The sequence below is a fragment of the Hippopotamus amphibius genome, chromosome 15 (genome assembly GCF_030028045.1).
Source record: "Hippopotamus amphibius kiboko isolate mHipAmp2 chromosome 15, mHipAmp2.hap2, whole genome shotgun sequence".
Lineage (NCBI taxonomy): Eukaryota > Metazoa > Chordata > Mammalia > Artiodactyla > Hippopotamidae > Hippopotamus > Hippopotamus amphibius.
Genome location: NC_080200.1, coordinates 7,576,002 through 7,602,092, shown reverse-complemented (window position 1 = coordinate 7,602,092; position 26,091 = coordinate 7,576,002). Strand labels below are relative to the sequence as shown.

Sequence of the window (26,091 nt, the reverse complement as noted above, 5' to 3'; positions counted from 1 at the left end):
GAGTGGGGGACAGATGGGCACCCTCAGAGCACAGTTCGGGGAACAGTGTGGCAGAGGGTGGGAAGGCAGAGGGGCTTTGGGGGTATTGAGGGTGCACAGTGAGGCAGAGGGCAGGGGGGGAAAGATGGGTGCTCAGGGCCAGGCTTCCGAGAAGGTGGTCCAGGCAGCCAGCATCAGGCCTGAGCCTACCCAGGCTGACCTGCCCATCACCCAGCTCAGGAGCCTGACCATCCCTTCCCCCAGGAAAGGCCACTAAAGTTATATATGGCCTGTCTCTCAGGTGGGGAAACTGAGGCTGGAGTCAGAGGCAAGGGCTGGGCTGGGGTCAGGGTCTGCCTCCCTCCCCCCAGGGATAACTCTGTGCAGGCTCCAACCACCCCCTGGGCCTCAGTTTCCCTATCTGTCTAATGGGGGCATAAAGCCTCCCAGCTGAGCCTCTGTAATACCAAGGACGCTAAATAACAATAATGTCAATAATTGCGCCAAACACTAACGTGGCACCTCCTGTGTGCTGAGCCCTGTTCTAAGCACCTGACGTGAAACAACTCATTTATTTCTCACCAGCAGCCTGTGAGGGGAGACTCACATCACCCCCTATTTCACAGGCAGGGAAACAGGCACTTGCCCACAGACATCCAAGGAGAAAAATGGCAGTTAGCATCGATCCAGGGCACGTGGTGGTCCTGGGGTCAGGCTGTGTGGCCTTGGGAGAGTCTCCACCACCTGCACCTGCTCCCCTAGCTCTTAACTAGGCCAACAAAAACTCCAGCATCACAGGCTTGTGGGACGGTTATGAGACCAGCTACGGTAACAGCAGTGTGACAGCTCTGGGCAAACCACTGGTGCTCATAAAAGCCTCACTGTTATTGCTGTCATGTCTATCCACAGGAGGGGAAACTGAGGCTAGGAGCCATAGAGTCTCCCAGCAGGGCCTGCGCCTGTCCACTCCCAGTGCCCTCAGCCCACACCTGGCCCCAAGCCCCAGGCAGCGTGATCTCAGCGTGGCCTGGCTGGACATTTGCCTGATGCAACTGTGGTGCCACCGTCAGGCCCTTGCACAACCCGGGGCATCTGGTTGGCCGGTTAATGATTGACCTGAGGTTAAGCGGTGGTGTTAAGGCATAAAAGGCAGCAGCAGTGGCACTGTGGCCACACCTGAAGCCCCCCAGCCATGCCTACGCTTGTGCTGTGCCTGCTGTGCACCCTGGCAACGGTGGTCCAGCCTGCCCCAGCAGCCCCCATGAGCGGCTCGGAGCCAGCACAGCAGCAGGAGCTGACCGTGCTCTTCCACGGGGCCCTGCAGCTGAGCCAGGCTCTCAACGGCATGTACAGGGACACGGAGGCACAGCTGACAAAGGCCGGGCACAGCCTGAGCCTCTATGGCCAGGCACTGGGGCTCCTTGGGCAGGACGTCAGCCAGGGCCAGGATGCAGCCCAAGAGCTACATGCGAGCCTACTGGAGATGCAGGTGGGCACTGGAGTTGGGGTGTTGTGGGTTGGGTAGGAGTCTATGGTAGAGTTATGTCTAGGGTGACCAACTGTCAGGTTTTCCCAGGACTGAGGGGGTTCCCAGAATACAGGATTTCCAGTCTTAAAATTAGGCCAGTCCCAGTAAGTCATCCTACTAACGTCCACTATCTATTGATCAGATGGAAGAGGATGGTCTCAAGCTGCAGGCAGAGGCCACAGCCCAGGCGCTGGGGGAGGTGGCCCAGGGACAGCGGGTGCTGCAGGAGAAAATGAAGCAGCTAGAAGTCCAGCTGAGGGGTGCTTGGCTGGGCCATGCTCGCCAAGAATTTGAGTCCTTAAAGGTAAGGGGTTCCCAGCCCTGGGGGAGTTGAGAACCTGATTCACAACCAGACTTCATTTCTGAACCTTTCGTCCCAGAGGACCCCCCCGCCCCGCGCCCCCTGCTGCAAGGTTAGCCTTCCAGCGCCCTGGCCTCTACACTGTGTGATCCTGGGTAAAACCCATGTCCCTTCCCAAGCCTCAGCTTCCCTTTTTGCAAATAAGGGCGACAATTGATGTCTCAAAGCGAAGCCAGGGACTTAGTGCAGATAAAATCCTCAGCATGGGTGGGGCACATGGTAGTTACTCAATAAATGCATACATGTAGAGCATTTCTTGAGCACCCATGGTGTACCCAGCACTGTTTTATGCCCTCTAATTATCCATGTCATGCTTATAACAACCCACAAAGAGACTCCTGTTTCATCCCCATTTTACAGGTGGGGAAGTTGAGGCCAGGGAGTGGCAGTGACTTGCCGTGCTGGCTCGCACAGATGCAATGGGGAGCAGGGGTTCTGGGCAGGGTCGAGGGATAGGAGTTGAGACGACCTGCAGCTGAGATTTCTGTCCTGACCCCACAGGCCCATGCAGACAAGCAGAGCCACATCCTGTGGGTCCTCAAGGGCCACATGCAGCGACAGAGGCAGGAGATGCTAGCACAGCAGCAGCGGCTGAGACAGATTCAGGAAAGGTGAGCCTGGCGGGGGGTTGGGCGTGCGGGGCAGTGGGATGGGGACCCCTGTGCCTTGACTGAGCCTCACCTCCCCCCCAGACTCCACACTGCAGCACTTCCGGCCTGAAACTGAGCCTGGGCGCAACTGAGAACAAGTCGTGCACCGAGGAATGCTGCCACACCCCATGCAGCCCCTACACAGGGAGGAGCTGCCTGTCCGCTGAGGTCAGCCAGGTTGCTGGGCCCCGCTTCTGGCCGTGGAGCAGAGATGGAAGTAGGCTGGGACACAGGCAGAGGACATGGACCGGCGAGGAGGGGTGGAGGAAGGACACGCCCCTTTGTGCCTATGCATCCTCCATTAAAGCAGAGCAGTGACATCTCAGGCCCGTGTGTCTATGTGTCGGGGAAAGGGGACCTCACTTTGCATGATGCCTGAATGTCCCCACCCAAGTGCCCGGCTGCCCCAGAGGCTGTACCTGTAGCTGGTGTGGGGGGAGTAGACCTCACGGGCGGGGAACTCCAGGATCTCCTTGGTGGGCCGACCCCTGGGGTCTGGATAGGGCTTGACATGAAGCAGCTCCGGGGAGAGGCAGAAGTGGGGGTTCTCAGGGGCCGGGGAGATGTCGATCTTGAGCTGGGCTGAGGAGGGGGTAACCAGTTTGGACCTGCCTGGATACTTCCAGCCGGGCCCCACCTCTCTGGGCTCTGGATCAGGGCTCTGATTCTCCCGCATGCCCTCTGCTGGCTCCATCCTTCAGGTGCTAAGGCTGGAAGTCACCCTCAACTCCCATCTCTTGCCCCCATCTTTGATCCGCTCTGCCCATCACATTCCCCATTTGACACACTATCTGTCTTATTCATTCTTTTTTTTTTTTTTGGCCTCACCACGGGACACGTGGATCTTCCCAAACCAGGGATCAAACCCGTGCCCGTGCCCCCTGCAGTGGAAGCACGGATTCTTAGCCACTGGACCGCCAGGGAAGTCCTGTCTTATTCCTTCTCATCTCTGTACCCCATCAGAAAGTCCACCCCTGAAGTCGAGGCTTTGTCTATCATGGTCACCAGGGCCTGGCACAGCAGGTGCTCAGGGTGGGTTTGCTGAGTGACTATATGAGTGACACATCTTGTCTAGGGGGTGCACCACGCACCGGTCACGGGCCGCAGGCGCCGCAGCAGGGATGTCGGGCGCCGCATATCAGCCAGGAACTTGAAGAGGTCCTCGTCACTGAGCCGCTCAGCCTCCTGCACAGACCCGCCTCAGTGAACCAGGGCTGAGGGGCTTAGGGTCCCCAGGGCCCATGAGGCCACAGGGGGATCAAGGGGTCGTGTCTCTGGGCTCCACTCCCTCAGCCCCCTGCCCCCCAGCCACGACACCTGCTTAAAGAAGTTGGTGACAGTCAGAGTGGCCGGGCGGAAGCCGGAGAAGCTGCAGGCGTCATCCCCGCTACTCGTCCGGTCCTGGGGCCCCCGACGGCGGCGGTCAGTCCAGGCGGGTCGGCGCTCTAGGGCAGACGGTGACAGAGATGGAAAGGGACAGAAATGAGAGAGAGAGCGGGGCAGGGAGAGGCAGAGATGGTGCGGGCTCAGGCCTGGTACCGAGTCCGGCCAGCAGAGGGCGCTCGGCCCCTCCCCGGTAGCTCCGCCCCTGGCCCGTCGGCCCCGCCTCCTCACCGCCCTCTGAGTCCGAGTCGCGGTCCGACTGGCCGGCGCTGCTCACGATGTTGGCCAGGTGCACAGCCGTCCAGGCGAAGGGCATGCGGTAGCGGCCCAGGCGGGTGCAGAACTGCTCGGCCGCCAGGCGCAGCTTCTCCAGCTTCTCTTTGTTCTGTGGGGAGACCCCCGCCCCCCGCCCCACACACACACCCTGTAAGCTAAGTGCCCCAGGTCCGCTGAATCCAGGATCTGCCCTGCTGGGACACCCCTTCACCAACCGGCCCAGCCTCCCACGCTTACCTTGGCTGTGTCCGCCTCCTTCATCACCATGTAGGGCTCACAGCACTCGCTGATGTCCCCCTGCTGCAGCACCTTCTCCAGCTGAGGGGCAGTCAAGGCCAGTGAGGCACTGCCGGGACCCCAACCTCCCCAACCCACCTCCAACCTCCCTGACCCTCACGGCCTCCCACACATTCCATCCAGCTAGGGCTCTCGCTCCAACACCTCCCATGGCTCCCACTGTCCTTGGGACTGAGGGCTAGCTGTCAGCCTGTGCAACCAGCTGCCCACTCTTTAAACCCAGCCTCAAACACAAGGCTCCATTTTTTCTTCCACATTTACATCTTTCTTTGTTAGGATAAAAGGAGACCACTCCAAGCATGGCTCTGGGCCTGGACTCCAATCCTGACCACTCAGGGGCTGTGGGCTCCAATCCTGACCACTCAGGGGCTGTGGAACCTTGAGCATAAATCTCACCAGCTCCGTGTCTCAGTTTCCCCATCTGTAAAATGGGCCCCGTGGCAACCCCCACCTCCCGGGACTGCTGTGAGGACCAAAGGCCAGGAGCCTTGTCAAGCCTGACTGACTAGGAGCAGTGCCTGCCCAAAGGTGTTCAATTAATGTCATTAGTATAACCTAATTGAATGGTTTGGGGAAGAAAATTTGAGCTCACACCTGGAAACAGAAAATCCCAAACAAATGTGCCCAGTAGGTCTTTCTTCCTCTAATAAACTGAAAAACTCTCAACTAAGAAAAATTTTAAACGTCCACCTACATGTGCTGGGATGCCGTTTCTCCCCAGGCTGCCCACTCACAAGTGTTGGCCGAGCTGTAACCTCTCCATGGAAGCCATTGGTGATTTCTTCCCACCTGGGTTGCGTCAGAAGCTTCCTCTGGGCTCACCTAGCTGCCTGTGCTTTCCCCATGACAGCCCTGATCACCCTTCTTGATGACATGTCTCTCCCATGAGAGCAGGGACCTCACCTGTGGTCTTCACCATTGTCACCCCCTCGCTGGCCCCTTGGGTACCTTGATGACCAAGAAGATGTCAGGCGAGGGGTAGGTCACGGAGAAGATGGCGGAGCGGGCCAAGGTGGAGATGGCGGGATGGGTGCCGTGGGCCCGCAGTAGCCCCTTCATGGAGTCAGAGTTCAGGTCGAAGTAGAAGTTCTCCGAGATCTGGGGGCACAAAAGGCAGCTGGGTCACCACTTCCAGGAAGCCCACCACCCTGCAGCGAGGAGGAGAAGGAGGAGTGGGAGGAAAGGGGAGAAAGGGGTTCCTACCTTCTTTTTCTCCCGCACATCATACAGGGCCAAGATGCCAAAGATGGGCTCAATTTCAATCTCGAACCTGCAGTGAATGGGGCTCTCTGGCAGAGGCTGACCTTGACATTTCCGCCTCCATATACCCAACTCCCTCTTGAGGTCCAGCCCAGCCTTGGTGCATTGTTGGGGAGGCATCTGATTCCCACTGGGTCACACAGAAACAGGGGCTTTCCTAAGGGCTTGTAGGAAAGGCCTGTCCCATTTTGCCAAAGGGGAAACTGAGGCACCAAGAGATTTTTTTTTTTTTTCCCCCTCTTCCTCCCTCAGTAAGTAACTCACAGAGCCCCTCCTGCTGAAACCATGGCCCTTGTTTGGTTGCCATGGAGGCAGCTTTTGGCACATCAATCCTCCCCGACCCCATCTTGAAATTCTCAACTCCTGGGCCTCCCTGCCTCCCCTCCCAGGGGTGTCCTCTACGGCCTCTGCCATCCTGGGCTGAGTCCCATCTTCACTCACTTGAATGGCCCCCATAACTGCCTCCCTGTCTTACTCTGCCCTGCTGGTCCCCACTCATCCACGTGCCTTCTAAGGAAACATCTTAAAATTTGAGGACCTAGAGACTGTCATACAGACTGAAGTAAGTCAGAAAGTGAAAAACAAATACCATATATTAATGCATATATATGGAACCTAGAAAAAATGGTACTAATGAACCTAGCGGCAGGGCAGGAAGAGAGATGCAGACTTGTGGACATGGGGGAGAAGGGGAGGCTGGGACAAATTAAGAGAGTAGCATTGACAGATATACACTACCATGTGTAAACAGATAGCTAGTGGGAAGCGGCTGCAGAGCACGGGGAGATTAGCTTGGTGCTTTGTGATGACCTAGAGGGGTGGGATGGGCAGGGTGGGAGGGAGGCTCAAGAGGGAGGGGATATGGGGATCTATGTATACGTACAGCTGATTCACTTTGTTGTATAGCAGAAACTAACACAACATTGTAAAGCAATTATAATCCAATAAAGATGTAAAATAAATAAATAAATATATATATATATATAAAGGGTAAAGTTCTCCAAATGAAAAAAAAACCACAAACAAAAGAAAACAGAAAAACACCTTACAATTTGAGGCCCCCCACGGCTCTGTGTGACCCTGCCCCACCCACCTCTTGGCCTCATTCTTCCTCTCTCTAGATATCTCCTGGCCTTGGTGTGTGCTGTGTCCCCCACCTAGAGAAACCTGTGTGGTCATCCCACAGTTACATGGCCTTGCGTACAGCAGATGCTCAATAAGTGTTTGTTGAATGACTGGATGAGCTTACAGAGCCAGTTCCCAGCCCATGCGCTTGAGGCAGGCGGCCCACACGGGCCTCAGGCCAGACGGGGCCTCCCTTTCCTGCCCCCATCCAGGCAGGAACTCAGGGTGGAGAGGGGCAGGGCCGGGCTCAGGTCCAAGGCCACATCCTGTTCCGCTCTATTCCCACGCACTCTGGCTTCTCCCAGGGGCCGGGGGGCCGATGTGGAGGGGACCTTGGGCGGCTGGAAGCTAGGCCCAGGATCACCAGCGCCCCCTCCAGCCTGGGTTCCAGCAGCCGACTGGGTGAAGGCCGGACTCTGACCTCACAAGTCTTTGTGATCTTGGGCACAATGATTTCACCACGCTGTGCCTCGGTTTCCCACCTGCACTCACATCGCAATGTTGTGGTGAAGGTCAGTGTTAATACACGTGGAGGGCTGAGAACAGAGCTTGCCACATAACTGGAGTTTAGGATTGGTGGCTTTGAATGTTGAAGAAAGAAGTCTAATTTTCCAGCCTGAAAGCCCACGGGTGTCCTCCTGGGCCTCAGGGCTGCACACGGTAATGGCATGGCTCGCGCTGTGAGCACTGAGCGTGTGCCACGCCGTAACCCACGTGGTCCCCTCGCATATCTGAAGGGATGGGCGGGTCAGCACACTCACTTAAGTGACAGACACTTGACCAGGATCCTCTGCCCGAAGTGCTCTCGGGGTGGCTCCGGGCGGCTGCAGCGTTCCACAGCTTCATCCTGCCAAGAGCCGAAGTGGCAGCTGGGACACACGCTCCAGGAAAGGGCTTGGAATGTGTGGCCTGAGACCAGCTCTACCCCCAGCCTGACTAACCTTCTTTTGGTCCCCTGCCTCTGAGCCTTTGCACATGCTGTTCCCGCTGCCTGGAATGCCCTTCTTCTCCCTTCCTCCTCGCCTGGCCGATACCAGCTCACCGTCAGGTTACACCTTAGCTGGCACCTCCTCCAGGCAGCCTTCCCTCACCCGCAGGCATCTGATGTTCCAGATGCTTACCAGGCCCTGTTGCAACGGGCCATGTGGCTGGGACACTGAGGGTGGTGTAAGGGACAATGACACAGGCCTCATCATGGCACAACTCTGGGTTGTCATTTCCTGGTAGGGAGGTCTCCCCTCCACCAGTCTGTGAATTCGGAGGGCAAGGACTGGCTCTATCTTGGATCATGGCTGTATCCCCAGTGCCTGCTGTATAACTGCCACTCAAACATGTCGGTCGGATAAAAAGAGGAATGCAGTAGGTACCTACTAAAAAGTAGTTGAATAAACATAGACATATACAGAAAGTATTTGATTAATGCTGATTGGACATATATACCACGGATATATACCAGATACCCAATAAGTACTAGTTGAATAAGTATAGGGTATACAGCAAGCACTCAATAAGTGGCTGAATTAAAACACAGAGGTATTTATATACCAGGTGCTTAATAAAAGTTGGTTGAATAAATGTAGGCGCATATGGTAGGTGCTCAATAAATATTAGTTGTTCAAATGCTGTGTGATTAAACAGAAGACTATATAGTAGGCACACAATTAATATTGACTGAATAAATATGAGTATATAGTAAAAGCCCAATAAATGCTAGGTAGATAAATATAGGGGTATATATAATAAATAGAAGTCATTGAATAAAAATATATGGTACAAAGTAGGTGTCTAATAAATGCTGCGTGGATAAACACAGGCATATATAGTAGGTGCTCAATAAATACTGGTTGATTAAATGCTATTTGATTAAAGAAAAGACTATACAGTAGGCATACAATAAATATTGCTTGAGTAAACAGAGCAGTATATAGTAGTTGCCCAGTAAATGCTGGTTGGATAAATATAGGGGTATACAGTAGGCATCCAATAAAAGCCACTGAATTAAAGTGCAGGTATACAGTAGGCACCCAGGAAATCTTACTGGGATCATGTATTGGGATACCTGTCAGGTGGATGTGTATTGACCTCAGGGCCTGTGCAAGCGAGCAGGCACCCACCTCGTCGGGCGCCGGGTAGAGGGCAAGCAGGGCGCGGGGCCGGTGCTGCCGCCGCAGGGCCTCATTGCGCCGGTCCACGTCCTCTGGGGCTGCACGCTCCAGCAGTGAGGGCAGCAATGAGTCGGCTGCCAAGTTCCTCAGGTCGAAGATGCCAGAGGCGCCACTGCTTCGTGGGGTGTCGTCTGGGGAGCCTGAGGAGTGCCGGGGGTCATCCTGCCAGTGGAGAATGGGCAAGCTGAGGGACAGGGGCTGGAGTCACCACTACAAGAGTTACCGGAGGGCTTTGCTGACCCTCTTTCTAGAACCTTCTATCTGGGGAGGCCCCCTCCTTTACTATTGTTGGGGGAGGCTACTTCCCAGTCTGGGTTTCACATGACCCTTGTTTGGCCAATCAGAACACAACATCTGCCAGCCCCATGGACTGGCTCCAAGATCAGGATATGCCTGGGATGGGCCAATGAGAGCCTTCCCTGGGATTTTGCTCACTGTTGCCAGGGGAGAGAGTTCTCACTGGTGCTGCAAAAAGTTGGTCACTGGCTCAGGCCCCTGCCTGACCTCCCAGACTCAGCTATGGTCAGAAGCCGACTGTCCCGGTTCAAATCCCAGCTCAGCTCTGTGACCCTGGGTCTCTGACCCCAACTCTCAGGGCCTCATTTTCCCCATCTACATTTATAAATAATAACCATGGAAACAATAACAATAATTCTTGACATTATTATTGATAAAAGCAGGCACTCAGTAAATACTAGTTGACAAAATACAGGCTCAAGAGTCAACAGGCCAGTGAAGGCCCTCTACTAAGCTTGCCATTCCTCAGTTTCTTTCTTTTTTTTTTAAATTTTGGCTAGGGCTTCCTTGGTGGCGCAGTGGTTAAGAATCCACCTGTCAAAGTAGGGGACACAGGTTCGAGCCCTGGTCTGGGAAGAGCCCACTTGCCGTGGAGCAACGAAGCCTGTGCACCACAACTACTGTGGCCACATCCCACAACTACTGAAGCCCGCTCACCTAGAGCCCATGCTCCGCAACAAGGGAAGCCACCGCAATGAGGAGCCCGCGCACTGTGACAAAGACTAGCCCCTGCTCGCCCCAACGAGAGAAAGCCCGCGTGCAGCAACAAAGACCCAACACAGCCAAAAATAAAATAAATAAATAAAGTTATTAAAAAAAAAAAAAATTTGGCTGTGTCGTGCAGCTTGCAGGATCTTAGTTCCCCGAACAGGGATTGAACCCAGGCCATGACAGTGGAAGTGCCAAATCCTAACCACTAGACCATCCGGGAAGTCCCCTCAGTTTCTTTATCTGCAAAATGGGTGTTGTCCCGTCTCACAGAATGAAAGATGAGGACAGGTATAAAACATTTAGTATACACTAAGCACTTAATAAATGCTTATAATTGCTACCCTTAACTTTTCACTTACAGGGCTGAAACGTTTCCTTTTGGGTCATTTCCCATCACAGGTGACTGAGAGCTGCGGTCACAGCCCACGCACGCACATACCCCTACAGTGACCCCTGCCCAGGGCCCCCTCACCGAGTCCTCCGGGCCGGACCTCTCATCCCCAGAAGCATCCTGCTCGAAGACCTGGCGGGTGAGGCCCTTCTGCCGCTCTCGCTGCATCTCCGTGGTGATGGGGCTGTACGCTGCACTCAGGTGCTGGTACCTAGGAGGAGGCGGGGCTTGGTGGGTAGCAGGAAAGAGGGCTCCCCAGGGCTCCCGGATGTGCTAACACACCCGCAAGGCCATCCACCCTCCCTGTGCTCTGCCAGAGAAGTCCGGCTACCCTTATAGGCACAGTGGGCAGATAAACGGGAGGACTGGCAGCAGACAATGGGTTCTTCTTGGCTCACACCTGGCCTCCCTACCCTGAGCTGCCCCAGATCCAGACCTACCTCCTGTGGGCGATGATCCAGTCCTCCGTGTACATCTCCACGGCAGCCCTCACCTGGGCATCCAGTTTTCTGCACAAAATATAATCAGGGTAAACAGAGGCAGGGCCCAGTGTCAACCTTTCCGGTGGCCTGTGAGGTGGGGCCTGTCCTTCTGTCTGTTTCAGGGACGCAGAGGTGGAGGCTCAGAGAGGGAAGGGGACTTGCCCAAGGTCACATAGCAGAGCCAAGAACTGAACTCAGGGCTCTTGGGAGCTGGGTGGGAAAGGGGTTGTTGATGGTGGGGAGGGGGGGAGGCAGAAGCAGAGTAGGGTTATAGACAGGAAGGATGTGGGGCTGAACCCACCCATCCTCGGGGATCCCAGGCTCTGTGGTGCGGCATTGCCGGGGCTGCAGCACCAGCTCCAGGTCATCAGCTGGAAACTCAACCAGGTCCCGGAGCGGCCCGGGCTCTGCATCTGGTGGCCGGCTCAGAAGCACGTCCTCAAAGTCCAGGGGCTCAATGACCTCAGTCAGTGGGACCTGAGTCAGAGCAAAGTAGCTGTGACCCCTGCCCTGGGGGCTGGGAGTGGGGGCCGGAGGAGGAGTATGGGCTTGGGCTGGCCTCGGACAAACAAGAGGGCAGTGGGAGCCACGGGGGGTGTTGGAGCTGGAGGGACCCTGGAGGACAGTGACCTCAGCTGCTCCACCCCCACCCCAGCTGGGCCCGCCCTGCCCCTCTTTCCAGGCAGGAAATCACGCCCTGTGCCTGGAGGGGCAGGAAACTCAGGGTGGAAGGAAAGGCCTGTGGACTGCAGCTAAGAAAAAGACAATTCCTAAGGCCCTGGGGCGAGAGAGCCCCACCCCCTCCCCACTGCAGCCAGAAGCACCTCCCATCCCCCAGACCTCCCACCCCACCATCCCCAGCTGGGTGGTCCAGGCAGCGGGAGGTGCGAGGCACAGCAGGCTGGAACCTCTCCCCCCCCCAGACCACCCACAGGGCTGCTCCCTGCAGAGAGGGGGTCTACCCCCCCCCCCCCCAACTCACGCTCACTGGGAACAGGAATGCGGACAGTGCTGGGCCAGGACAGGGACCCCCTCCACTGTCACAGCCGGGTCCCTCTCAGCCTCAGCTTCCCCACAGCGGGGGGGTGGAGGGGGCATTTCCCAAACACTCACCCCCAGGGAGCTGCTGCAGCGCCTGCTGGAGTGGGGAGAGCCGCTGCGTTCCCGCGACACCTGCTTCCGCACCTCGGCAGCCACAGTCCTGTGGGGACAGGGAGGGGGCCATTGCGGGGAGAACTTGGGCAGCGGGGCTGCTGGGAACTGGGGCTTCGGGGCTGACAGATTCACTCTCTGAGAGGAAAATCCAGGCTGTGGAAAGAAAAAAAATCAGGCCCCAGGCCAAGAGAACCCAGGCTTTGGGATGTACAGATCTCAGCGGTGCGCCCCAAGGCTGTGGCAGATACATTGTCCCCTTCCGACCTCCAAGCACAGATGCAGGGAGGCTGCTGCTGGGCGAGGCCTGAGGGTCATTGATCCCCACTCTTCCTTCTTCCCCCTGGCCCCAGGGGTCTGAGTCCTGACCCACCAGGACTGGCTTCCAGGTCTGGAAGAGAGGTCTCCACTTCCTCACCTGGGGGACCTCTGCCTACCCTGGTCCCTGTCCTCTATCAGGAATGTGAGCCCTGTTCCGCCCTTGCTGGACAAGTCACTCCTGCCTCCGAGCCTCAGTTTACCCATCTGTAGCTGCCCTGCCCTCACAGAGCAGTGGAGCTGAGCAGAGGCATTCAGCGGGGGCTCTATACACACACCTTCTCAGGGAGTCTGAGACGAGGCTGACCGTGTGTTAAGAGGCCAGCGTGACTCTCAGAGCACAACCCAGCCACCAAGGTCAGCGCCGTGGCCTTGGCGGGCCACCTGCATCTGCGCTGGCCTTCAGAGTCCCAGAGGGTGAGGGTAAAGGGGCAACACCCACAGGGGAGGGGGCCAGCATGGGAATTTGGAACGGACCCTGCAGGGGCAGGGATTCCCCAAGCTCTCAGTTCCTTTAGCTGAGCCTGGAAGGAGAGAGAGAGCCATGCAGCTATCTGGGCGAAGAGTGTAGCAGGCAGAGGGAACAGAGAGTGCAAAGACTGAGGTTGGGTTCTGTGCTCTGGGCCTGGAGACCCCTGCTCCCTGGGGTCTCTGGGAAAACAGGACTAGGACTGCGTTGTCCCTGTGGAGGCCCCAGCACTGGATCCCACACGTAGTAGATGCTCAATAATATTTTTTTCTTTTTTTTTGCCTCATCGTGCAGCTTGTGGGATCTTAGCTCCTCGGCCAGGGATCAAATCCAAGCCCATGGCAGTGAAAGTGCCGAGACCTAACCACTGGATCACCAGGAAATTCCCATCAATAAACGTTTTCTTGATGGAATGAGTGAATCCCTTCCAATCTCCCTCTTGGTCCAACTTGCCTAAATCTACTGTAAGTTGGGGGAAGCCCCTTATCTTTTAGCTGTGTGGCTTTGGACAGGTGGGACAACCTTTCTGGGCCTCAGTCTGTCTTAAAATCAAGAAGGCAACTGCCAAGGGGTTCAGGCCTCAACTGCTCCTGCTTCCTTCTTTTCTCTTTGCTTGCAAATTTTCTTAATAAAAAGTTGTGCCCCTGGGACATCCTCGGTGGTCCAGTGGCTAAGACTCCACGCTCCCAATGCGGGGGGCCTGGGTTTGATCCCTGGTCAGGGAACTAGATCCCACATGCCGCCACTAAAGATCCTGTGTACCGCAACTAAGACCTGGTGCAGCCAAATAAATAAACAAATATTAAAAAATAAATAAAAATAAAAAGTTGTGCCCTATAAGGCGCTATGCTAAGGATTGCAAATGTGGCCCACAGCCACCAGTGCGATGGGTGTGTGAGGTGGGCCCAGGAAAGACAGGTGTGGGGTGGGAACAGTTGGGAGCTTCAGCCCCATCTGGAAGCCTCTGAATTCAAATCTGTGTGGCTCAAACCAAACTTGACCACGAGGGACTTCCCTGGTGGCACAGTGGTTAAGAATCCACCTGCCAATGCAGGGGTTATGGGTTCGATCCCTGGTCTGGGAAGATCCCACATGCCGTGGAGCAACTAAACCCGTGCGCCACAACTACTGAGCCTGCGCTCTGGAGCCTGTGAGCCACAACTACTGAAGCCCCATGCACCTAGAGCCCATGCTCCGTAACAAGAGAAGCCACCACAGTGAGAAGCCTGCGCACCACAACGAAAAGTAGCCCCTGCTCACTGCAACTAGAGAAAGCCCAAGTGCAGCAAGGAAGATCCAACACAGCCAAAATAATACATTAAATAAATTAATGAATGAATTAAAAAAAAAAAAACCCAGTCCTACCTAAATATTATAATAAACAAACAAACAAAAAGCAAAACAAAAAACTTGACCATGACTCTGATCCAACATGGGGCCTCCAATTTGAGACCCCAGCCTCATTCCTTCTGTCCCTGGATTCTATTTATTTTCTCTGTCAACTGTCTCAGATTTGTGGATTTCCCTGGCCATCCAGCGGTTAGGACTCCGAGCTTTCACTGCTGAGGGCACAGCTTCAATCCCTGGTCAGGGAACTTAAGACCCCGCAAGCCAAGCAGCGCAGCCAAAAAAAAAAAATTTTTAGGATTTGTCCTTAAATTCCCCAAGTCCGGGCCATTTCCTCTGGAAGCCTGGGATTGGGGGTGATTTACAAAAGATGCCGGAACAGGAACCTGTCCGTGCCCTGCTCCCAGCTGTTCTGCAGCTGCTGCCCTGGAGCAGGGAGGGAGGTGGGGGGCTGAGCCTCCAGCTTCGTTTTGCCACTGGCCTTAGAGTGAGGCCCCCAGAGTGGGAAAAGGGTGGGTCCACAATGGTGTGGCCACGGGAGCCAGTTTACCGAGTCACAGAGCTCTGCACTTGGAGCTGGGCAAGCATGGGTGAATGACATCTCTTCTCTGGACCTCTGGGCTTGGGACAGTACCCACCACTTATCGAGCTACTCTGAGTGTAGCTCCTGGCACACAGTAAGTGCTCAATTAAGGCTTACTGTCACCACATTGCCTCAAAGAGCATCCTGGGAAACTGGAATTTCTGACCCTGTTTTGTATACCAAAGGTGAGTGAGGCTCAGAGAGGGTCGTGAGGCACCCAGGGTCACACAGCAGAATGCAGTGCTGCACAGAATCAAACTCTGGTCGGCTGGAGGTCAAAGTCCTTCAGTGCTAGGCATTCCATGATGGGGAGCAGGCCCAAGAACAGGGGCTCCAGAACCTGCCCCTTCCCTGTCCACACTCACCCGCCTCCCCTTCCCAAGAGAGGTCCCATCCAGTCTCGAGGGTTCAACACCATCTAAACACCAACAAATCCTCAAATTTGTCCCATAACTTGCCCTCCCATGGTGCTCCCTGTCTTACTAAGGATAGCCCCACCCTCTTGGATGCTTGGGACCCACACCTGGGAGTCATTGCCAACCCCTCTCTCTTCCTCACTCCTACCTCAGATCTGCTTCAGATGTTCCTGTGGGCCACGTTTCAAAAAGGGAGGCAAAATGTTGAGCTGAATTTCATGGGTTTTCTCAGGAAGTGATTTCAGAATTCAAAGATCAGGTGCTGGGTTATAGCTATTGGTGAGATAAATCCTTCTAAGGTGAAAACTCAACAACCCTACATGATACTAAAGAGATGCTCAGAGGAGAAAGACGAAGCAGTGGCATCACTGGGAATTCATGCGAGACTGTGGCCCTCCCCCCTGGGCTGGCCAGATTAATAGAGGTCTACCCTTACAGGGAAGGAGGATGACAAAACCAGAAACAAGAATGTGTAAGCCTTGGATGCTGTATTCCTGCTTCTGCAAAAAGTGAGGGAAGAAAATGAGTAAATATAAAACCATAAAGAGATTCCGTTTCATATCCCTCCCTACTGCTCTGGGACCGGCAGAAAAATTTAAAGGCAAATAATATGAGTGCCAGCAAGGATGTGGAGCAATGGGAAGCCTCATCGCTGCTGGGGGAACCCCTTTGGAAAACCATCTGTAAATTTACAAGCTGAGTTGAAACTATGCCAATCCAGCAATTCCACTTTGATGTGTAGATACTTGGGAGGAAACACACGGCCAAGAATGTTCAAGGCAGCTCTGATCATCACAGCCTCAAAGGGAAACAGCTCACAAGTTCCTTGGCCAAAGATGGAGAAAGCACAAGAAGCTGGGGGAATAGTACACAGCAAGGAAAAAGGATAAGGCACCCAGGCAGCAGCACAGATGCTCCTGACATTATGCTACTATATAGGACTCGACATTCCAGGTGGTACCATTTATGAGATGTTCTAAACAGGCAAAACCAACCGACGGCAGATAAGAAGCCAGTTTGGATGGAGAAACCATAATGAAAATGAGGAAGAGACAGTAGCTGCCGTCAGCATGGCAGTTTCCTGAGGGGCAGAACCAGGTACAGATCACCTTGTGGGGGGATGCTGCTGGAGTGGAGAGGCTTGGGAAGGTAGAGACAGCCCCTGTCTTTTTTTTTTTTTTCTTTCTTTTTTTTGGCAGCACCACACAGCATGCGGGATCTTCATTCTCCTACCAGGGATTGAACTCATGTCCCTGCAGTGGATGTGTGGAGTCCTAACCACTGGACCGCCAGGGAATTCCCGAGACGGTCCCTGTCTTGATCCAAGTGACTTTTTCCCCTGGCATTTGTTTCATGATTACTCTTTAAATTTGGTATTTTTCTGTGTGCATGTCATCTGTCACGATTTTTTTTAAGGTAAGAAATAATCGTCTGTGCACGTGCTCATGTTTGCAGATATATGTGGGGACAGGGATGGGAGGAAGATATTTCTTTGAAGTCCCAGAGGTACTTTTGGAATTCTGTCAGTGTACGTCTCACCACCCCTTAAACGAATCATTATTTCTTAAAATGAGAAACACAAACTGCCCCACATCAGACAACTGAGGGGCAAAATGAAGACACTGCTGCCAGAAGCCTGGCAAGAATGGGGACTTCCCTGGTGGTCCAGTGGTTAAGACTCCACACTCCCAATGCAGGGGGTCCGGGTTCGATCCCTGGTCAGGGAACTAAGATCCCACATGCGTGCTGTAACTAAGAGACTGCCTGCAGCAACTAAAAGATCCCACATGCTGCAACTAAGACCCGGCACAGCCAAATAAATAAATAAATATTAAAAAAAAAAAGAAGAAGAAGAAGAAGCCTGGAAAGAATGGACACACTTGGGGATAGGAGAGGGCAGGAAGAGGCATGGCTTCAGAGGTTGTTCTGGACCCTGGAGACACATGCTCTTGGGCTCACTTCCCCCCGAGGAACCCCTGAGAGTGACCTAACCACTCTGGGTTTGGTTTCAACAGTTATACTGATGTCGACGGGCTCTGGTGAGAATTAGTGACATCTCAGATGGGGGCCAGCATGCTATAAGCATATTAGAAGTGGTCATGGGACTTCCCTGGTGGTCCAGTGCTTAGCAGGCTTCCACTGCAGGGGGCATGGGTTCGATCCCTGGTCAGGGAGCCAAGATCCCAGAAGCCAAGATGTGCAGCCGAAGAAAAAAAAACAAAACAAGTGGTGGCCATTATCACCATTCCATATCAGACTTTATTTTAAACAGTATGAGGGAAAAAAAACATGAACACTGTTGCATACAATAATGTCTGTCCATGTTGTTTACATTCATAAGAGTTTGTTTCTTGTTGGTTTTTCTTGGCCACGGTGTGTGGCTTGCAGCATCTTAGTTCCCCAGCGAGGGATTGAACCCTGGTCCCCTGCAGTGGAAGCCTGGAGTCCTAACCACTGGACAGCCGGGGAATTCCCGATTTGTATTTTTAAGTTGTCCCCCCAGATCTTTGTCTTAAAGCAACCTGTTCATTAGGAAACTGGGGGACTGTCTAATATTCAGGTTAATATGGCATTTGTTGAATGAATGAGCAATGATGATCAATGAATTCATGCCTAGGTCTGAACAAGCAGATACCTGGGTGCCCGCTCGGCTGCTCAAGTAGCCATCCACCTTGTCAGAGGGTGGCTGGAAGACTTGAGCCATGTGCTTGTGGTTCACTGGGGCCCCAGGATCTTTCTCTGCTTTTCTTACCGTGAACTCTATAGTATCCATTCCCCAGGGTAAAACCTAGGGCCTCTCTTTCTCACTTGAGTGAAAACCAGGACCCAAGGACACAGGGACTGAGAGGCAAAGAAACAGCAATAACCTCTCCAGGCTCAGAAATACCAAAGGTCCAAGACAGAGGGACGATTCAGAGACACAGAGATAACAGAACATTAAAAACTGCCCAACCATTATGCTCCAGACACCAGGTCACAGTGTCCCTCCTCTGTTCTGAACTCTTCATGGCTCCCACCTCACTCAGGGTAAAAGTTAAACTCCTCCCCACAGCCCACAAGCCCTGCACACCCTGCTCCCAGGGCCCCTCTCATCACTCTGCTCCAGCCTGGCTCAGATTCTGTGAACACACCATGCCTGCTCCTGCCCCTGGGCCTTTGCACTTGCCCTTCCCTGTGTTTGGACACTGCTTTTCCCCCATGTCTGGGCATGGACCCCTCCCTCACCTCCTTCAGATCTTTGTTTCCATGTCACCTTCTCCTCCAGGCCTTCCTGACCCGCCTCCCAGATGTAAATAGTCCTCACATGCCCCATCTCCCTTCTCTGCCCCGTAGATTCCGCATACTAGTTACCACTAGCATATAATCTACTTTATCCTGTTTCTCTGTATCTCCCGCTGTATCTGCCCCCAAGGGTAGGATCTTTTTTTGTGTCTCCGACAGGGCAGTGATGGACACATAGGTGGCTCTTTAACGGGGGGGGGGGGGGGGGGGGGGGGCGCGGTTCAGGCGAGGTCCTGGCCCTCCCCCTGCCCCAGGAGAGGAGCCTTCCTACCCCCCACCCCCCACCCCCGCAGCAGATTCTAAACCCACTATTGGAGGCAAAGACCTGAGAGGAGGAAAGGCCCTTCAGTCCCAAAGAGTCTGACATCCCCCTCCCTGGCCAATCTCTTACCATCTCCAGTGGCCACGGAAACGGATCCCCCAGCGCCTGGCGCCTGTCCCCTCCCCCGTCTGCCCACCAGCTGGTTCTGTCCCCAGCCCCCACTCCTTCCATTCAATCACCCATCCATCTCCAGCGCGTCCAGGCGGTGCTGGGAGAGCCTGAAGCAGACCTGGGGGCGGGGGGACATCCACAGCTGTCCCCTGCCCCCCAGACAGCTGGGCACGGGACCCTGGCGGGGAGAAGCGCACGGGAAACTTCCCGAGGAGGGTTCCAAGGCCGCCATCCCTGCTCCCAAATCTCGGCTCCTGATGCATCCCTGCCCCACACCAGGCACAGAGGATGGGACGGAAAGAGCCCCCCAACTCCCACGCCCTTGGGCTCGGGGGCCGGGGAGGGGCCGGGAGTACGGAGGGTCCCGGGCAGGGCTCTCCCCGCGCTCCCGGACACGCCCCCCAAGCGTCCCATCGGTTCCGAGGGAAAACCTCAGCCACCATCGCGCCCGCAGCCCCGACGCGACCCCCAGCCGGGTACCCCGCCGCCCTCCCCACCTCCCCACCTCCCCACCTCCCCTACGCCTGCGCCCCCGGCCGGAGGAAGCGGACCGGACCTGGCCAAGGCGGAAGGGGCTTGGATGGGGGGCGCCCAGGCGGGGGAGGGCCCGGGGCGGGGCTCGGACACGTGGGGGCGCCCGGGAAGGGGGCTGGGCGGCCGCACTACCTGTTGATCTTGTGCGCGAAGGCGCGGCGCTCGGCGGCCGCCATGGCGCCCCGCGCGTCCCGCCGCTGCCGCCGCGCGCACACTCCCCGCCGTGGCCGCCGCCGCCGCCGCCGCCTCCCGGTTCTGGGCAGCCCGGGCTGGGCGGGGCCGGGGCCGGGGCCGGGGGCGGGGCCCTTCCGGGTGTCCCGGGCCGCTCCGTGCTGCCCCTGCCGGCCGGAGGGGCACGGGTCCCCCGGCCGCCTCTGCGCCGTCGGGGCTGGGGTGGGGACACTGAGGCTCGGAGCGGGGCCGGGGAGGAGAGGACACGGGGCCGAGGCCGGGGGTCTCGGACTCCCTCCCGGGGGATGCTCTTTCTGCCCTCTGGCTAGCAATCACTATAATCCCCATGATAAAGATAAATCTCGAGCGTTTATTAAGGATGGCCCTGTACTTCTCATGTGCGGGAGGAACTGTCGTTTCCCCCATTTTACAGGTGAGTAAACCGAGGCACAAAGATATCCGGGCACTTACCTGGGGGTCTCGGAGGCCCCCATGGGATGTGCCCCAGTCTGGGGTGAGAAAGGCAGAGGAGTCCAGTTGGGCTCCCATACGTTGGGAGATGTGACACAGGACCTGATGGTGGGACCTGAGTGAGGCAGTCCAGGAGGCTGTACTGGCCTGGCCGCCTCCAGTGAAAGGAGGATGTGGGGATGTCTTGGCCAACATGTGGTCTCAAATCTCTCCCCAGTGGTTCCTCTCCCAGCCCCACTGCAGCAGTCTTAGCAGATTCTCCAGCCCCCACTCAGCATCTACATATGTCAGCTTCTTGGGCACCTCCCAGGCTTGGCATGGCCAGGTGCCTTCTCCTGATGGCCCTTCCAGCCCTGGTTAGAAAATGTCCTCGGTAGGGGACTTCCTTGGTGGTCCAGTGGGTAAGACTCTGCACTCCCAGTGCAGGGGGCCCGGGTTTGATCCCTGATCAGGGAACTGGGATCCCACATGCATGCGCAACTAAAAGTATGCATGCTGCAACTAAGAGTCCGAATGTGGGGGCTTCCCTGGTGGCACAGTGGTTGAGAACCCACCTGCCAATGGAGGGGACATGGGCTTGAACCCTGGTCTGGGAAGATCCCACATGCGGTGGAGCAACTAAGTCCATGCGCCACAACTACTGAGCCTGCACTCTAGAGCCCTTGAGCCACAACTATTGAGCCCATGCACCACAGCTACTGAAGCCCACGCGCCTAGAGCCTGTGCTCTGCAACAAGAGAAGCCACAGCAACGGGAAGCCCGCGCACCACAGCAAAGAGTAGCCCCCACTCCCCACAACTGGAGAAAGCCTGCACACAGCAACGAAGACCCAACACAGCCAATAAATAAATAAGTAAACAGAATTTATTTTTAAAAAAGAGAGAGAGTCTGCATGCCACAACGAAAGATCCCACATGGGGCAATGAAGATTCCCTCATGCCACAACTAAGACCCTGTACAGCCATAAATAAATAAATAAATAATATTAAAAAAAAAAAGAAAGAAAATGTCCTAGGTAGAATTGGGGGCCGAATAATACTAGGGCTCAGCTCTACCTCAGGGCCTTTGCATATGCTGTTCTTGTTCCTGTGTATGGGTGCTGTCATTATTCCCCCTGCCTTTTACAGTTGAGAAAATTGAGGCACAAAGAAAAGAAGCGACTTGCTCTAATTGCAGCGGGTCAGTGTCAGATCCTGAGCACACAGGAGAGAAGCCTGGATTGTGGGGAAATCCTCAAACCCTGCCATTTAGCCCCAGGCTCCTGAGGAGGTCCACAGCAGGGTGGCTCCCAGCCTGGCATGTGACGTGCACACGTGTGTCAGCAGCCCACGCGCCGGCCGGAGTGGCCCAGCCACTTTAGCCTGGGCGATGCCAGGTGTAACCCCGCCCATCACTCCCTGCTGTGCCCCACCCTGGGTCACCCTCACCGCAACCCGCAGCCTCCCGGGTTAAAGTCCTCGCCTCGCCTTGCCCTTCAGCCTTCTGGGAACTGCTGGGCAGGAAATGTAAAGATGAGCGAAGACTGGCAGGTTTCTCCACTCCTCTCTGCCTCTTTCCAGTCCAGCCCCCATCATACCTGGTCTCCCAGCTCCCGCCCTCACCCCTCACAGTTTGTCTTCCCCTCAATGGTCAGAAGGAGCCTGGAAACACCCAAGTCAGGTCAGGTCCCTCCTCTGCTTAGAATCCTTCAGGGCTCTCACCTCATTCAGAGTAAAAGCCAGGTCCTCACTGTGGCCCACAAAGCCCTGCATGATCGGACCTTGTCACCTGCCTATCCTCCCCTCCTCCCATTGTCTTCCTTAATCACTCCACTCCAGCTGCCTGCCCCCTCCCTGTGGCTCTAAACACTAGGGCGCAGCTCTACCTCAGGGCCTTGGTCCCTGCTGTTCCCCTCCCCACGTCTGGGTGCCATCACCATACCCCTTGTACAGATGAGGAAACTGAGGCCCAGAGACGCAGAGTGACTTGCCCCATTTCACCCAATTAATCAGTGTCAGATCTGTCATTCCAGATCTGTGACCCAGGGAGCCTGACTCCAAAGTATCTGTCTCTAAATACCAGTTGGGGGAATTCCCTGGTGGTCCAGTGGTTAGGACTCCACGCTTTCACTGCTGCGGGCTGGGTTCAATCCCTGATGGGGAACTAAAATCCCAGAAGCTGCGAGGTGTGGCCAAAATAAATGAATGAATGAATGAATGAATGAATGAATAAATAAATAGATACCAGTTGGGTCCAAATCCAGGCCAGGCTATGTGACCCAGGGTAAATCTCTTAACCTCTCTGAGCCTCTGTTTCCTCATCTGCTCTGTGAGGGCTGTGGGCAGCACTAAGCTCCAGGCCCATGTGGGAGCTGATTCCACACAGGAGCTGGTGGGGGCTTTGAGCCCTGCTTTAGTGGAAAAATTTTGCCAAAGATCCCTCCAAATAAAGGCCCTGCCCACGCTACCTGCCCACCCCGGTGCCTGTCAGACCTGATTGGCAAAGCAGGTCCTCTTCAGGGTACAGCGAGGCCTGACTTAGCCAGGCGGGGCTGGGGTGACCCTGGCAGCTGCTCAAACAGAGGCTGAGCTTGGTGGGGACTTTGGCCTCCTCTGGCTGGTATGGAAGAGCCGACTGTGGGGTCTGATGGCAGCAGCTTGGCGACCTGGGAGGAGGGACTGCACTGGTCCAGGTGGAAGATGTCTGGACTGGGTGGGGGTGGGGCTGTGGAGATGGCCGGAAGTGGGCGGGCTCTGGGCAGATTGACTTGCAGGCAAATTGAACATCTGTGTGAGAGATGGCGTGGGATTGAGGACCATGGCTCTTCACACTGATGCCCGATGCTCTTCCCTCCACCTGGAATGCTGTTCCACTCACACCTTGTCTGTTGGACCCTTTCTTCATCCTTTGAGTCTCGGCGTAGACATCCCCGCCTCCCACAGCAGCCTGTGCATCCTCCATTATAGCCCTGATTACAGTGTGTCCCAGTGGCCGGGTTATCCATCTCCAAGAGCTCCCCAGCACCTGGTGCATAGTCAGCACTGCATAAATATTTATTTCTCTTTCTTCTGTCCTCCTGATCTGCTGCTCACTGCCTGTTCCAGGACCTCACTGTTTGAATCATTGTAGCATTATAATGTGTGTATTTGACATCTTTGACAGGGGCAGGACCAGCTGCCTCCAGACCAGTTGCACAGGTCATACACACCCGCTGCCTGGAACACTGTTTCCTCTAATCTTTACCTGAAAGAACTTCTACCCATTCTTCAGCTCTCACACTCCTCAGAAGGCTTCCTTGATCATCTCGCTGCCCTGCCCAAGCTGGGTCAGGGGCTCCTCTGGGCTCCCCCTCCCTCCTAGCCCCCGAGTTTCCCCATCACAGCCCTGATCACCCTTGGTTGTAACTGCCTGGTTCCACGGTGTCTGTCTCTTCCACTTAAATGTCAGTTTCATAAGGGCAAGGACTTTACCTTATTCACTGCCATGTCCCCAGTGTTTAGCACAGGGCTGTGAATACAGTACGTGCTCTATAAGAGAACAAATGAGACAGAGTGGGTACAGGGTCCAGTGGCCAGAGGACCCTGGTGCCTCCCTGTCCCCCAGTGCCTACTCTTTCCACCATCCGTGTTGTGGGAGAAATCAGCCTGATGGCAGGGGGATCAATTCCTTTTTTTCTGCTGCGACGTGCAGCCTGCAGGATGCGGGATCTTAGTTCCCTGTCCAGGGATAGAACCCATGCCCCCTGCAGTGGAAGCACAGAGTATTCCTGGACCTCGAGGGAAGTCTGGGATCAATTCCTCAACTTCCCGAACTGAGGGCTGTTGGGGGCATATAGGGGGAGGTCGAATGTGGGTGCCCACTGCCCCCTGGTGTCCATGGCAGGAATGGTGGGACCAGGACACTTGCCCTGCCCCCAGCTCTCCCATCCACAGGCAGAGAACCTTCTTGCCACAGAGAGGGGTGTGGGGGGTGGGGAGTAAGCTGATAAGGTCAGGTAGGGAAAGAGGGGTGCATGGAACTTCCGTTCAGCAAGCATCTCCTGACCACCTGCTGTGTGCAGGCCCCCAACTCAACCCAGGAGGTGGTTTCATCACCCCAGGTCATCAACCTATAGGTGCAGGAAACCGGTGTGGAAAGAGGAACAGCACCGGCCTCAAATCACACCCCTTTGGGTGGATCTGTCATGTTTAAGGAAGCTGCTCCAGTGGTTCTTCAGATGCATTCTGGCAATTTGGCAAATCACTTGATGAATGAATGAATGAATGAATGCAAAAGTGTCTTGCAGTCGGTGGTGAATTCAGAGAAGAAATGATCATAGGCAGGGCTTGGAGTCCAAAGAGACCTTTATTCCAGCCCCTGCTTTGGCCACAGCCAGACTGAGTGACCTGGATGGAGGGGGGGTGGCTCTCTGGACCTCAGTTTCCTCATCTGTGAAACGGGGATGTTACCTCCAGAGCTGACCCCGTGGGCTCATGTTTGATGCCCATGAGATGGTGTCAGGAGAGCACAGAACCCGGGAGATGCTGCCCTGTCAGATTGTTTTTCCTGCTGCTTCCGGAGCCAGGGGAGGAAGCTGGGAGCTGGCTCGGGGTGTCCAGGCCTGCCTTTGGGAGTTTAAGTCACAAAGACAAAAACTGGGCCCGGGGAGGCCAGAAGGACAGGCTACAGGCTTCCTGTTTTTCTTTGAACAGATGGCCAAGCCGCCAGACGCTTGTCTGTCTGAATGTGTATCCATCGTTCCTGGTAATCACTTCTTATCCCTCCTGGTGACACTTCTGTCCAGTTTGCTCATTTCCTGTGCTCTTGTCACATTCCAACGTCTGGGAGTTTTTCTCCAGAGCTCCCAGACACCCAAGGGGTCCGCAAATAGCAGTTGGGGGGGTCCATGAATCTGGAGGGGAAGAACTTGCATCACTCATGCCTGCCCCTGTTTCTAATGATAACAGTCATTAGAGCTGCCACCGGGCCTCTCTATTTAATGTGCAAGGAAAGATGCACAAATTCCATCACAATTAAAACATATTTTGAAAACTGTATCCCATGTAATGGGTTTGTAATGGGTTTTCTTTACCATCTGAGGGGTTTTATTTTAGGCACTTACAAACTTCCACTGATAAGGGCCCGTGGCACGAAAAGGTGCCCCTACAACACGCCTTTCTCTGCCTAAAGCCTGATGTGGCTCCGCATTGCTGCAGAAGGAGCCACGCTCCTCCCTGTGGCCTGCAGACTGCCTCATCTGCCCCATAAGCCTGCCCCCTTCCCTTTCCCACCTCATTCATTCATTCACTGATTCATTCATTCACTCCAGCAGCATTTATTGAGCGCCTGCTGTATGCCAGGTATGGAATGAAGGTAATGTCAGTGCTGAGACCTGAAGTTCAGGCTGAGTCAGGGAAGGAGAGAGTTCTAGGCAGTGGGACCAGCAAGGCAAAGATGGAGAGGAGAAGTAGAAGTCACTCATGCGGAGGGCAGGGAGGAGAAGATGAGACTCAAGGGTGGTGAGTTTGCAGGATCAGGTCCTGCAGGACCTCCCAGCAGAGGCCTGTGCAAGGCAGGGACGTCCTCTGGTTTGTTTCAGGAAGATCTGATTCTCCTGTCTGGACTGGCCCCTACGATGAATTTTTCTCCTCTCAAGTTCCCTGTGCCACTTCTTCCACCATCAAAGCATAAGTGTGAGGACTTCCCTGGTGGCGCAGTGGTTAAGAATCTGGCTGCCAATGCAGGGGACATGGGTTCGAGCCCTGGTCTGGGAAGGTCTCACATGCCTTGGAGCAATTAAGCCCATGCACCACAACTACTGAGCCTGCGCTCTAGAGCCCTTGAGCCACAACTACTGAGCCCATGCCGCAACTACTGAAGCCCGTGCATCTAGAGCCCGTGCTCTGCAAGAGAAGCCATCACAATGAGAAGCCCTTGCATCGCAACAAAGAGTAGCCCCTGCTCGCTGCAACTAGAGGAAGCTTGCATGCAGCAACAAAGACCCAATGCAGCCAATAAATAAAGTTAAAAAAAAAAAAAAAGCACAAGCGTG

At 55.1% G+C, this 26,091-nt stretch overlaps 2 protein-coding genes across 10 annotated transcripts in view; one reads left to right on the top strand and one right to left on the bottom strand.

Moving 5' to 3' along the window:
- DOCK6 (dedicator of cytokinesis 6) overlaps positions 1 to 19,638 on the bottom strand; it is a 43,472-nt gene extending 23,834 nt beyond the window's left edge. For 7 of the 9 annotated variants that reach the window (XM_057708551.1, XM_057708543.1, XM_057708544.1 and 4 more), the window contains exons 1-14: positions 19,572 to 19,638; positions 12,019 to 12,106; positions 11,207 to 11,382; positions 10,864 to 10,932; positions 10,505 to 10,634; positions 8,974 to 9,186; positions 7,621 to 7,706; positions 5,678 to 5,744; positions 5,423 to 5,572; positions 4,415 to 4,495; positions 4,133 to 4,286; positions 3,836 to 3,963; positions 3,610 to 3,703; positions 2,938 to 3,100 (exon numbers count right to left, since the gene is read on the bottom strand). In XM_057708551.1, coding sequence (XP_057564534.1) covers positions 2,938 to 3,100; positions 3,610 to 3,703; positions 3,836 to 3,963; positions 4,133 to 4,286; positions 4,415 to 4,495; positions 5,423 to 5,572; positions 5,678 to 5,744; positions 7,621 to 7,706; positions 8,974 to 9,186; positions 10,505 to 10,634; positions 10,864 to 10,932; positions 11,207 to 11,382; positions 12,019 to 12,106; positions 19,572 to 19,615 — 1,643 coding nt within the window. In that variant the 5' untranslated portion in view covers positions 19,616 to 19,638. Of the gene's footprint in view, positions 1 to 2,937; positions 3,101 to 3,609; positions 3,704 to 3,835; positions 3,964 to 4,132; positions 4,287 to 4,414; positions 4,496 to 5,168; positions 5,391 to 5,422; positions 5,573 to 5,677; positions 5,745 to 7,620; positions 7,707 to 7,800; positions 7,861 to 8,973; positions 9,187 to 10,504; positions 10,635 to 10,863; positions 10,933 to 11,206; positions 11,383 to 12,018; positions 12,107 to 19,571 lie in introns of those variants that run through there. The other 2 variants (XM_057708549.1, XM_057708550.1) reach the window with 2 other exon arrangements.
- ANGPTL8 (angiopoietin like 8) lies at positions 1,162 to 2,645 on the top strand. The gene is made up of 4 exons (XM_057708552.1): positions 1,162 to 1,468; positions 1,650 to 1,811; positions 2,370 to 2,479; positions 2,561 to 2,645. Exons 1-4 carry the CDS (start codon positions 1,172 to 1,174, stop codon positions 2,586 to 2,588), a joined length of 597 nt encoding a protein of 198 aa, XP_057564535.1. The 5' UTR covers positions 1,162 to 1,171; the 3' UTR covers positions 2,589 to 2,645.
- Positions 19,639 to 26,091: the final 6,453 nt, after the last annotated feature.

What these genes read in the sequence shown, in the direction of transcription:
- ANGPTL8 (XM_057708552.1), top strand. Translation starts at nt 1,172, where the DNA reads ATGCCTACGCTTGTGCTGTGCCTGCTGTGCACCCTGGCAACGGTGGTC. An exon ending in CGAGCCTACTGGAGATGCAG is followed by an intron (nt 1,469 to 1,649) that starts GTGGGCACTGGA and finishes TCTATTGATCAG; the next exon opens with ATGGAAGAGGATGGTCTCAA. An exon ending in AAGAATTTGAGTCCTTAAAG is followed by an intron (nt 1,812 to 2,369) that starts GTAAGGGGTTCC and finishes CTGACCCCACAG; the next exon opens with GCCCATGCAGACAAGCAGAG.